This window comes from Stegastes partitus, unplaced genomic scaffold (genome assembly GCF_000690725.1).
Source record: "Stegastes partitus isolate 25-593 unplaced genomic scaffold, Stegastes_partitus-1.0.2 Scaffold57, whole genome shotgun sequence".
Taxonomy (NCBI): domain Eukaryota; kingdom Metazoa; phylum Chordata; class Actinopteri; family Pomacentridae; genus Stegastes; species Stegastes partitus.
This window is the reverse complement of record NW_007577788.1, coordinates 84,404-96,613: the sequence shown is the minus strand read 5'-3', so window position 1 is coordinate 96,613 and position 12,210 is coordinate 84,404. Positions and strand designations below refer to the sequence as shown.

At 40.3% G+C, this 12,210-nt stretch overlaps 2 protein-coding genes across 4 annotated transcripts in view; both read right to left on the bottom strand.

Annotated features, from left to right (window-relative positions):
• The window catches only part of LOC103352961 (gastrula zinc finger protein xLCGF3.1-like), a 15,945-nt gene extending 6,862 nt beyond the window's left edge, over window positions 1-9,083 (bottom strand). Inside the window, exon 1 of the mRNA XM_008275678.1 lies at window positions 9,077-9,083. The gene's annotated coding sequence lies outside the window, so the exon portion shown is untranslated. The remainder of the gene's footprint in view (window positions 1-9,076) is intronic.
• On the bottom strand, window positions 675-4,900 carry LOC103352962 (zinc finger and SCAN domain-containing protein 2-like). Of its 3 annotated transcripts, none has more exons than XM_008275681.1 (3): window positions 4,665-4,900; window positions 2,695-3,030; window positions 675-2,020 (listed from the first exon to the last, which is right to left on the bottom strand). In XM_008275681.1, the coding sequence occupies exons 1-3, from the start codon at window positions 4,828-4,830 to the stop codon at window positions 1,068-1,070; spliced, it is 1,455 nt and encodes a 484-aa protein (XP_008273903.1). In that variant the 5' UTR covers window positions 4,831-4,900; the 3' UTR covers window positions 675-1,067. The 3 variants fall into 3 exon arrangements, with proteins under 3 accessions (XP_008273903.1, XP_008273904.1, XP_008273905.1); XM_008275682.1 differs by having other exon boundaries at window positions 2,824-3,030; XM_008275683.1 differs by lacking the exon at window positions 2,695-3,030.
• Window positions 9,084-12,210: the final 3,127 nt, after the last annotated feature.

Below are 12,210 nucleotides of genomic sequence, written 5' to 3'. Positions count from 1 at the left end.
CCGGTATTAGCTTTCTGCCAGCTGTCACTGGTTTGTCTTCGACTTTTCCCAAAGTCCAACTCATGCTGATGTGAGCAGACTTAATGTCAGCTGTGATGCTTCTGGTTAAATACTTCCATGACATCTAGTGGAGAAATGATCTCTGTGCAGATTCTGCTGCCATCACATTGAACAGTGACAATCTGCAACCAGCTTTACATGTCTTCCATTTCACTTCATGTTACTAAGTTATCTTTGAGCAGGGTGGCTTATGTATCCCCTCTAAACTACAATAAGCTTCAACATAAAAGACAAACAGAATGAGATGGTCCAAAGTCATATCTTTTACCTGAGTTATTTCATCTCAAATCATCAGGGGCCTTCTGGTCGATCATCTCTGATTGGCTAGAAACTTTTTATTCATAAACTGAATAAAAAAAAAACCTCTGTATCTTCAGCTTTTTTTTTTTTTTTTGTCAGTGTATGCATGATGATGGGATTTTTAATGATGGCTTAATTTAAAACATTATTGGCCAACAGCTGAAACAGGGACACATAGCGATCTTCATCTGCTGTTTTGTCATCACATCTACAGTATTGTAGTAGTCCAGTTGGGGAAAAAAATATAGATACAAAAATAGATATAAATGCAAACACAATTAAGCCCACAATAATTCATGCCGGTGATTTTTTTGTTTATAGTCATATTTTATTTGATTTTTTTTTTTTTTTTTAATGTATGGAAACGGCACAAACAAGTGACAAGACAGTAGGACACTGTGTGAGAGATGCTAACAAGATAGACGTCCACAGGTCTGACTGTCAATACCAACTTCTGCTGACAAACTGAGGCGCCTGCAAGAGAGTATTTGGCATAAACAACCATCACTGTTTGTTCCACCAGTTGAATGTTGCCATTTTTGGGAGATCCAGCGAGCGTTGCAGTTGGTGCACAACTTGACTTCAAGGGAGCGTTCCAATTGTAAATAAAACATTTCAATTTGAAATGTAGAAGCTCTACTAGTAACCTGCACAAATTCTTATACATTTCTTCAAGCATGGCAACCCACAGAACTTTCCCACCTGTTTCAGGACTTGGACTTAGCACCTTTGTGTGTTTTCACATGGACAATCAAATGACTACTTTGACTGAAATTTTTCCCACAGATTTCACAGAAATACAACTTCTCACCTGTGTGAGTTCTCATGTGGACAATCAAATGACTATTTTGACCAAATTTTTTGTCACATATTTTGCAAGAATGCTTCTTTTCCCCTGTGTGAGTTCTCATGTGAACATTTACGCCGCTACTTTGCCTAAAACTTTTCCCACATAATTCACAAGAATACTGCTTCTCACCGGTGTGAATTCTCAAGTGCACCTTTAGGTGAGAGCTTGTACTGAATTTTTTCCTACATATTTTGCAGGGATACAGCTTCTCACCCGTGTGGATTCTTTCATGACATCTCATTGGGGATATCTCATAGAATCTTTTCCCACAAGTGCTGCAAGCATATGGCTTCACACCTGTGTGGATTTTGTAATGTCTGTTCATTCGGGACCTATCCTTAAAGGCTTTTCCACAAACGTCACATTTTACACACTTTTTACTCGTGTCAGTATCACAGTTACTCTCTGATATGGTAGTGTTGTCTACATCGTTACTATGATTGCTTTTTTTGTGATGTCTACTTTTTGGTTTCAGCTGTGCATTTTTAGTCGATCCTGAGTATATATGTTTGCTTTGTTCATCATGTGGGCTCTCAGCTACAGGAGAGTTGTGAGACAGGAGCTGGTCACTGTTTTGTTCTAGTTCTTTGTGGTCACTTTCCTTATTAGTAGGGGTCACCATAAAGATATCTGTCTCAAGCTTCACTACAAGCTGCTCTCCGTCTACATTGGTGCAGAGTTCCTCCTGTTCCTCCTTAATCTGTGGAGCCTCTAGGTCTTCCTTATCCAGACTCGAGTTCCTCTCCTGGTTACAGGGCAGCTGTTCAGCAAGACTCATCTGCTCTGTACAGACATGTTGTTGTAGGAGGTCTGGAGGGACACAAGAAAAGAAAACAGTTATAATTTCATGATGACAGAAAAATACACATCTCAGCAAATATATTCTCATTTTCACCAGGAGCAGGGCTCTGCAGTGTAAAAATGTTAGCAACAAATTTCAGTTGAAATGTGGCCACTTTGACACGGTTTTTGAGATTAATACTTATATAAAATCAACACAGCCAGAGAAGCCCGTTCTGACCAGAACGCTAACAACTCTCCTGTCAGTAACATTACAGCTGCACCTCCTGTCAAGTACTGGAGGTAGGGCTTGATTTCAAAGACAGACATGGAACAAGAATTATTATGAACAAAAGTTCTTTGAAACTGTCATCTGTACAGAACCACAAAAATGAAAATGAAGAAAAGCCGTCAGGGAAAAAGGCTGCAACCACGACACACCCACAAACCCAAAGCAATCAACCTGAGAGAAACATTGTTGTTGTATAAAAAATACGTAATTTGTCCAGTGTCTTACACATACTTTAGATTTACTGTTAGCGTTTTTAGAATTTAGAAAAGAAATGTGGCAATGCTATTTATCAGAGCTGCACCCAAGTTCAATCTGTGACCCAAAATAATAATGCAACATAAAGTCTGGATATGGATCCTACATGATTCATATTCATTTGGTATTTCATTAAGACCATTACAGTTTTATGTACCTATTTTGTGTAACTTTATTTCAGGTTTCCAGATGATATTCAGCATTCTGCGCTGACGATCGATCTCTTCCTCGTAATGGATGAGTGTTTTTTCAAAGACAACAAATATTTCTTCAGATAATTCTTTACATTTGGACTTGCACTGAACCAGCATATCAGCCTCCTGCTTCAGTACTAGCGGCTCTCCCTCCTGACTGGTGGAGAGGTCCTCCTGTTCCTCTTTAATTTGTACAGGCCCCGAGTTCTCCTGGTCCAGGCTAGAGTTTCTTTCTCGGTTACTGCGCTGTTTATCAGCAAGAACCTCTTTCTTTTGACAGACATACTGCTGTGGGAGGTCTGGAGAGATAAAAGGACAGAAAAAAACAGTTGCTAAGAAAATTACTGAAAAACACCCATTTATTAATTCAGCCATCTTTTTCCTGTTACCCAGAGTTGGGTGTCAGTGGCAGTGAGCTAAGGAGGGCATTCTCAGGCCTGCTGAAATATGTAATCCCTCCAGGAAGTTCTGGGTCTACTCTCAGCTGGATGTGTCCAAAAAATTTCCAAAGGAGAGTGCCCATGAAAACATACATCCAACCTTGATATATTCTTCATGTAAGTAGGGTTGAGTGATTTTAGGGAAAACATCTAACTTTCATTTATCTGACAGATATTGCAATTTGGGCTACAAAGTGGACCGGTGGTGAGCACCGTCGCCTCGCGGCAAGAAGATTCCCGGTTAGGACGCCTGGCATCTTTCTGTGTGGTGCTGAGGTTAGCTGGTGATTCTAAATTGTCTGTAGGTGTGAATGTGAGTGGGCTTGTTTGTCTCTAAGTGTAGCCCTGTGATAGACTGGTGACCTGTCCAGGGTGTCCCCTGCCTTCGCCCTTGTGAGGGTTAAGTAGTGTATAGATAATGGATGATGGATACTGCGATTTGATTTTTGATAAATTCTTCAAGCTAAGCTTCGGGTCAGTATGAGATGCCATCACAAACCTGACTGTCACACAAGGAGGACACTCAAATTTAATTAGGACTTAAGAGGGAGGATTCTCCTTATTCAGGGAGGTCAGGGATCATAGATCAAACTCCAGACAGTATACACAGGGACTATGGGTTCAATTGTAAGCAGTTCTAGTGACAACTGTATACACTTTGTTTTGTAGATATGTTTTGTTCTAAACACCAAAGAAATTGTTTCTGAAAAAAACTGTTGTCTATCAAATATTCTTTTTTAAACTAAAAACTAACTTCCATTTACTTCAGTTGTTTGGCAAAATGCCAGAATGAGGTCACAAATTAAATCTGTCTAAATAGCCAGCCAACACCAACATTCCCCACATTTGAGCAATTTCTATGATGCAACTTTTTTAAAGAATTAAAAGAATGTCACAACTGTTAGTATTACAAACTCCCTGCAATAATCCATTTTAAATACCTGAAAATAACTTGATTCTAAAGGGGAAACATTCCAATCTTAAACATGACTGCACTGTTCTCAGTGATGTCACAGCAGACTCCAGGAATCTGTTAGCGACTCTGTTTGTTTTGCAGTAAACGTGCTCAGTAAAGGTTATCACAATGACACATCAGAAGCTGTAGATACTAAATGAAATCAGACGCTTTGAGAAAACTGCACAGTTCTCCTCTCAGTGTGGAGACAGTTTGGATCTTGATGATGCTGCAGCTGTTTAGTTTAAGTCAAAGACAAGAAGGCGACTTTCTACATGAGTTTTTCTCAGCACTTTCGTCTAAGGCAGTCTTCTTTCAGGAACTCCAAACTAATACACGGTCTGTTGACCTGTTAACTTACCAGCTCTCTGGTACTGTCAGCTTTGCTAGCTTTGTTAGCATGTTAACGTGCCCAGTGTAACTTTGTGTTGTCTTTGTTAGCTCACAGTAACATCTTATGTTTTTAAATTCTGCAGTGACCTAAGGTTTGGCCAGTGTCTATTGTGTTTTATACATTACGAAGCCTAGTTTTACGTACCTACTGTGTGTGTTTCAGGTTTCCAGATGATATCCAGCAATCGACGCTGACGATCGATCTCTTCTTCGTACTGGACGATAGTTTTTTCAAACTCTCTGAATATTTCTTCAGCAGTAGCAGTTAGTCGCTCGTTGATCAACTCTCTCAGATTCTGAACTGAACTCATCGTTACTTCAGCTGGTGCAATATATATCTGAGACAGGACAACACAACCGTCTTCTCGCTCAGTCCACACATCAGTAAAGATACCGCCGCTGGCGCCTTTTGTTTACTTCTGCCTGGGGTCACACTGGGGAAGCTCCGGCAGAAATAGTGAGTTAAGCGTTTTTTGTTCCGTCCTGTTCATCTTTTTCCATCTCTCTGTTATCACAAACTTTCCAGCAGAATTAATAATGTTGCATTAATTAAAAAGAGTTCACTGTTTCTTTCTGCCTGGTTCTTCTTTTTCCATCACAAAATTTTAACAAAAATGTATGAACAGATTCTGAACAAAAGCAAGACTACAAAACTAAACTAAACTAAACTAAAATAAAATAAAATAAAATAAAATAAAATAAAACTAACTAAATACAAAAATGCGTGACCATTAAATATTTGTTTCTTTTGATGAAAGTAGAATTTGATGTGTGGCAAGGAAGATATTCTAAGGTGTCAGTGTGATGCTATTTTGTCAAAATGTTAATTTTTATTCATTTGTAAGAGCACAAAGCTGCTACAGTTCTGAACAAATGTAATAGACCACCACCCAGTGTAAGGTTTATGCCACAGCTGCCCTAAAATAACAGCACTGGTAATTACCAAAATCCTTTTATATGTTTCTGTAAGCACTGTTGCCTCGCAGCAACAAGGTTGCCGGTTCGCGTCCCGGTGGGGGCACCGGAATCTTTCTGCGTGGAGTTTGCATGTTCTCCCCATGCAGCGTGGGTTCTCTCCGGGTACTCCGGCTTCCTTCCACAAGGTCCAAAAACATGTTGAGGTTAATTGGTGATTCTAAATTGTCCGTAGGTGTGAAGGTGAGTGTGCTTGGTTGTCTGTCTCTAAGTGTGGCCCTGCGATAGACTGGCGACCTGTCCAGGGTGTCCCCTGCCTTCGCCCTAAGTCAGTTGGGATAGGCTCCAGCCCCCCCGCGACCCTAATGAGGATTAAGCGGTGTATAGAAAATGGATGGATGGACAAAAAAAAAATCAAAAATAGTAAAGCACATTATTTATTTATCTAATTTTATTTAACCTTTATTTTACCAGGTAAGTTAATTGTGAACTGGTTCTCATTTTCAATAGCGACCTGGTCAAGAGACGGCATCTTCATAAAGATGCCAAATTATAATTTTTTACTTGCATTCCTGAACTGAAAATTTGTTTTCGTGGTTGAATGTTATGTTTGATTAATTTCAGACTTTTCAGAGAAGCCCTGTGAATCGGCTCAAATTTGGGTATTAAAAGGTGAATTTAGGTTGAAATTCCTCATTCCTGTTCAAAATGGTAAAACACTAAATGCTCACTGAAAATGAAAGAGTCTGCATTAAAACACTTCATGATGCTGGATGGTCTCTGAGACAAACAGGGGAAGACATAAAGTGTTCTCAGTGTGGTCAGGTATGCTTTGGAGTCGATGTCCGAGACTGGTACTTACAAAATGCTCCAAGGAAGAGGCAGGAAACAAAAGTTAACTGAAGCAGATGTCAGACAGCTCAAGATTTGAAGTACTAGAGACAGAAGGAAGACCAATGCTGATCTTCAGGCAGAGATGAATGCTTCTAGAACAGAGTCTGAGAAAGTCTCCAGAATGACCATAAGCAGACAACTGGTGGAACAAGGCTTAAAGGGAAGAAGAGCTGCTAAGAAGTCATTATTGAGGCCTGCAAACATCCATAAACGCCTCAGATTTGCCAGAGAGCACAAACACTGAACTGTTGATGACTGGAGGAAGGTTATGCTGGAGCCCAAATTTGAACTCTTCAGTCAGCATCGTCCTGTTTATAGCCGCAGAAAAGCTGGAGAACGTTTTGATGCCAGATGCATTGTACCCACAGTGAAACACGATTATGGTTATGGGGTTACATTTGTGGAAACATTGTGGACAAATTAGTGAAAATCAAAGGTATCATGACCAAGAACGTCTACAACAACATCTTAGTGCATCAAGGAATCCCCTCTGGACTGATTCTGATTGGTTGTGGTTTCATATACCAACAAGACAATGAGCCCAAGCATACCTCAAAGCTGTGCAGAGACTATTTGACCAAGAAAAAGGAATATGGATTCCTGGAACTGATGGACTGGACAAGTCCAAGTCTGGATTTGAACCCTATTGAAAAAATTTGGGATGTAGGTATTCTTGTATTAAATCGTAGCAACTGGACTTGCTTGAGTTTCTTGAAGATGTTTCACCTCTCATGTAAGAGGCTTCATCAATTCTGACTGACTAGTTGGGAGTTCCAGATACTTACATTCTTTAGGAGCCATTGACACTTGAGTTTTGGTTTCGATTGGGGATTTGTTGCTCCTACCCCTCACTATGCAAGTCGTTAGTACTCCCCATGTCACAATGGGGTTCGTTAGGGATGTAATACATTCAAAGATTGATTGCACAAAAGTTTCACTGAAGCAAGTCTGTGGGAACAGCTAGAAACTAACTAACTCAAAAATAAGAGACATAAAAACAACGCCAGCAAGAATGCAAGTTATTATCAAAGCCACACAAAATATGAATCTGATCATTGTGTGTGAAAAAGTACTATTTAGTTGTTCAGTTTATTTGTCAAAAAAATAAAAGTACCATTTTTTGCTTTTGAAGGAGTTTTTGAAAGATGTCGAAAATATTCATGCTTTCTTGTTTTTATTACAGGTGTTTGAATAAATTTGTTGTATATATACAATCATTAAATTTGCATAGTTAGGGCCCGAGCACGACAGTGCGTAGGACCCTCTTGAAATCGAAAGGATTATTATTTCTTCTTCATAGCCCCAAACAACTGCATTTTTGAGGGCCTAAACATGCTCAAATCCTTGTGAAAATTTGCACACACGTTGGACTGGCGAAAAATTTGATATTTTACAGTACTTGGACATGTCACTGCCAAAATGGCTCCACAGCGTCACCTTGCAAAATTTCAACAGAGTCTCATCAGAAGCACGTTTGACCTAGACCTATTCAATTTGGTAGGTATATGGAGGAGGTCAGGACGAACAAAAAAGTCAGTGACAGCCATACTCTAAACCCAACAGGAAGTCCGCCATTTTGGATTGTTCGTTTGTCCAACCTGAGCTAATTCCCCCAGGGGGTAAGTCACAGAGTGCTAAAATTTGGGTAGCATGTAGAATACGCCTTGAAGGTAAAATGTTATCAAAATCATCTGCAAAGGTCAAAGGGCATGGCCACGGTGGCCCTCTGATTTTTGATCCTTTGCCATGAAAGAGAAAGTACTGTGTAACTACCTTGTACATGCTCCAATCTCCCTCAAACTTTCCATATTTGATCAGACTGCTGTCCTGATCACATCCATATGTCAAAATCCATTCATTGTCAAAGCAAAGTTTTACTTGCAGCAAGGAGCAACATGTACAGCACAGAGTCTAAACAAGTGTCTAACTAAAAGCATGAAACATTGGTTCTTATATACAGAAAACAGAAGACAACCCCCCGCAAATGTGTGTGTGTAGGCATAGTGATTTCACTACCCGCTAAGGACGTCGTGTCCTTATCTCACACTAACAAGGTGAAATAGAAGCAATGAACATTTACAGCACCCTCATACCTCTCCACAAAGATCACTGGATCATAACATAGAATTATTCTGACATTCCCTCCTGTTTATGATTACAATGTTCTTTGTTTTCAGTTACTTTCACATGTGGACACAAAACCCCCAAGACAGATATTAACATTAGGGGAAACCATCCACATCGTCCTGCTGTCTCTCAGCGACGTCTCACGTGGAGCAGGTCAGCATTTCAGGGGGTAACATGAAAAAACGAGAGAGAGAGATGAATGATTAGAGAGTGTCAAAGAGGAGAAACACAAAAATTATTTTTGTGATGAACATGTGGTTATACATGATCATCATTATTAGACAGATAAAAATAGAGGAAACAAAAAATCATTCTTGAATGTGTATACATCTCTGGACAACGTCACTCACTTACACTTCATTAGATTTTCATAAGAGAGGTCATAAAAGGTTCACTTCACATTCTATTTACACTTGGTCTTCTTCATCAGATGAGTCGGGAGGGGGGTCAGTGCCCTCCTGGACCAGAACATACTGTGCTACTGTGGAATGAATAGCATTATTAATCATAGCTCTGAGACACGGTATGACACATGTAGTGAAGAGACAAAAGAGGATCAGTACAGCTATCACTGGTAGAGCAAATTTCATTACAATGTCGAACCATGGCCTAGATTTAAACAAACTCTGCAGATCCCAACCAGACTCATCTGGAGAATCTCTCTTTTTCATCTGTTCCAGTAGGTCTTCAAAATGGTCATGCAGGGATCAGGTAGGCAAGGTGACAGTGCCCACACCAACCTTTAGGTAGGTAGAGGTAACTGCGTTTACCACATACCCACACCATATTGGTAGGGCAGCCGTACCCTCCCTCATATGGTGCATAACCCGTCACATCCGTGTCCTTCAGGTTAAGGGCAGTCAAATTAATTGACTGTCAGCACAACACATTGTCATGTTGTATGTGTCATTAGTAAAGTATCTTTCTCCCATGAACACACTCAATGTGTCATTTACTTGCGCCGTGGTGTGAGGATGGGGCTGGTTGGAAAGGAATGAGGTAATTTAGAACACACATAAGAGCTCTGATTTGTGTGCTGTCTGGAAATTTGACCTGCTGTCTGGTACCACAAATTGTCATGTTCACTCGCACGTGATTGATTAAGTTCCTCTTTATTGTGTATTATCAGTAGCCATAGCAGTAACGCGATGACTAGGACAATGATTAGGAATGCACATGTAAAGAACTGTTGATATCGCAGCCAGCGTCGTCTCCTTTGGTCTCGCTGCCTCTCGTCATCAGTCGGTGGTGGCATCCTCCCTTCCTGCAAAAGGTAGAAATCTGTCTCCTAAGTATAGATTCACGAGCTATCAGTTCTTCACTGGTTTTGAGACAACTGCACCTATTGTTCTCAGCTCTCTTTGTAGCCCAGACTTCTCTCTAGGAATCTGTGAGACTGACTTGTGCCCTTTTGCAGTGGGACAGATGAACCCCGGATGTTATTTCAGCGGTTTTGATGGCAGTGGGGGTGGCTAGGAGTACTTGACAAGGTCCCTCCCACCATGGAAATGACAAGGACTTCCTTTTAATGACTTTTAGGAAGATCCAGTCACCTGCTTTCACCTCTGGCCCAGCTGGATTGTCCGGTGTTCCTGTAGGAGGAATAACAGAAGAGACAATTTCTCTTTTTGTCAGCATGGCCTTCATATAATCTGCCAACGTCATTTCCTCATTTTTTGAAATTTGAATTGTGGGATTTTATATGGTCTTCCAAATACTATTTCAAATGGGCTTAACCCTCCTGTCGTAGGTGTAATTCTCATATTATGTAAAGCTAATTGTAGACAATAAATCCAACTTTTTCCTGTTTCTTCCCTGCACTTGCGCAGTCTGGATTTTAGTGTGCTGTTATTTCTTTCTACTAGTCCAGCTGATTGTGGCTGGTACGCACAATGGTTTTTTAGGTCTATGTTTAAGTACTGTCCTACTTTAGTAATAACTTCATTTACAAAATGTTTGCCATGGTCACTGTATAATTTCTCTGGGATGCCAAACCTGGGAATTATCTCTCTTACCAGTATCTTTGCCACTGTTGTAGCATCTGGTGATGTGCATGGGTGTGCTTTGATCCATTTAGAAAATGGGTCTATTATTACAAGGCACCACTTTCTACCTTCACATTTGTTTAATTCAATAAAATCCATGCATAGGTGTTGGAATGGGTGTTGAGGGGTTGGGAAATTGTCCTCTTTTCGGTCTCATAGCTCCCTGACTGTTGTTTTTTGCACAGATTAAACATCTAGCACAAACCTGTTTAGAGTAATTTGAATATCCAAAAGTCTTAAACTGTTGTTCTACCATCCCCACGATCCCTCCTATTGAGACATGGCTCTGCCCATGGCTCACATTCGCTGCGTATTTGTGGAAAGAGGATGGGACAACAAGTTTTCCTTCAGGTCACCTGAAGAGATTGTCATTATCTGGTTTACAGTGGTGGTTATACCACTTGTGTTTTTCAGTTTTTGGAGCGTTATTTTGCATTTGTCTTAGTAGTTCAGTGTCTAGTGTCTCTGGCGTTAATAAACTGCATAGGTTTGTTGAGCTGCTAATTTGGCTGTGCAGTGAGCTTTTGCGTTGCCAGTGGCAACAGGGTCTTTGTTAGATGTGTGAGCAGTGATTTTATGGCCTAAATATTTAACTGCAGGTTGCCATAATTGCAATTTGTCTTTGCTGACCTTATGACCTTGCTGAGCTTGGAGCTTTAAACGGGCTAGAGTGTCTGTTTTACAACTGTCTTCATCTTGAGAAGCAATTAAGATATCATCAATATAGGTTAACACTTGAGAATCACATTGCGGTTCAAATTTCCCTACACATGCAGTTATAGTCTGAGCAAAAATAGTTGGAGATTCTGTATAGCCCTGTGGCTGTCTGGTGTAGTTGTAATGTTGCCCTTCAAACGTGAATGCAAACCAAAACTGTGAGTGTTTGTCTTGTGGAATGGAGAAAAATGCATTACTCAAATCAATAACACTAAAGATGGCATTTTCTGGTTGTAGTTCATTTAGCAACACATTTGGATCAGGTATATTTGGTGCTCTGGCTTCAACTGCTTTGCTTACTGCTTGCAAATCTTGAACCATCCTCCAGCCAGCAGATGGAGCTGCCTTTTGAATGGAAACAATGGTGTATTGCATGGTGTATCATCACATGGGACTAAAACACCTGCTTTAAGCAAACCCTCTATTGTGCTTTTAATACCTTCTTTTGCTTCTGGCTTTAACTCTGTGAGAGCCTTTAGGTTTAATTTACACCGATATGCATTCTTTAATTAACCCTACATCTGTTATACTTGTATCCCATAAGCTGTCAGGAAGTGAGGATAAGTCTGCTCCCTGCTCAGCTGTGAGGAGGTGTAAGTCTCAGGATCTGGCTGGCTCCACTCCTCTCATATGGCAGTTTGGTTTGCCAAGAGTGAGCCAGTTTAGCTGTTTTGACCACAGCTGTTGTCTGTAGCTATATTGCACGCCTGACCCTTTGTTTTGCCAGTCTGTGGCCTCTTCTCCTCTGGTCACTATTTTTTTTTTTGCCTATGTCTTTCCACTCAGCATAGTTCGGCTTGGTCAAGGAAACGTGTGGTTGTAGTGGGTGGAAAATAAGATGTGATTGCATTAATTACAATTATTAAAACCAACCTTGAATTATTCGTCCAGCGACATAATCTCAGAGTCAGCACAATAATTCTAATAAATTCTTGGTGATCAGTCAAGAGTGTTTTTTAAAGTTAAGGGAATTAACTTAGAGCTTAGGTAACT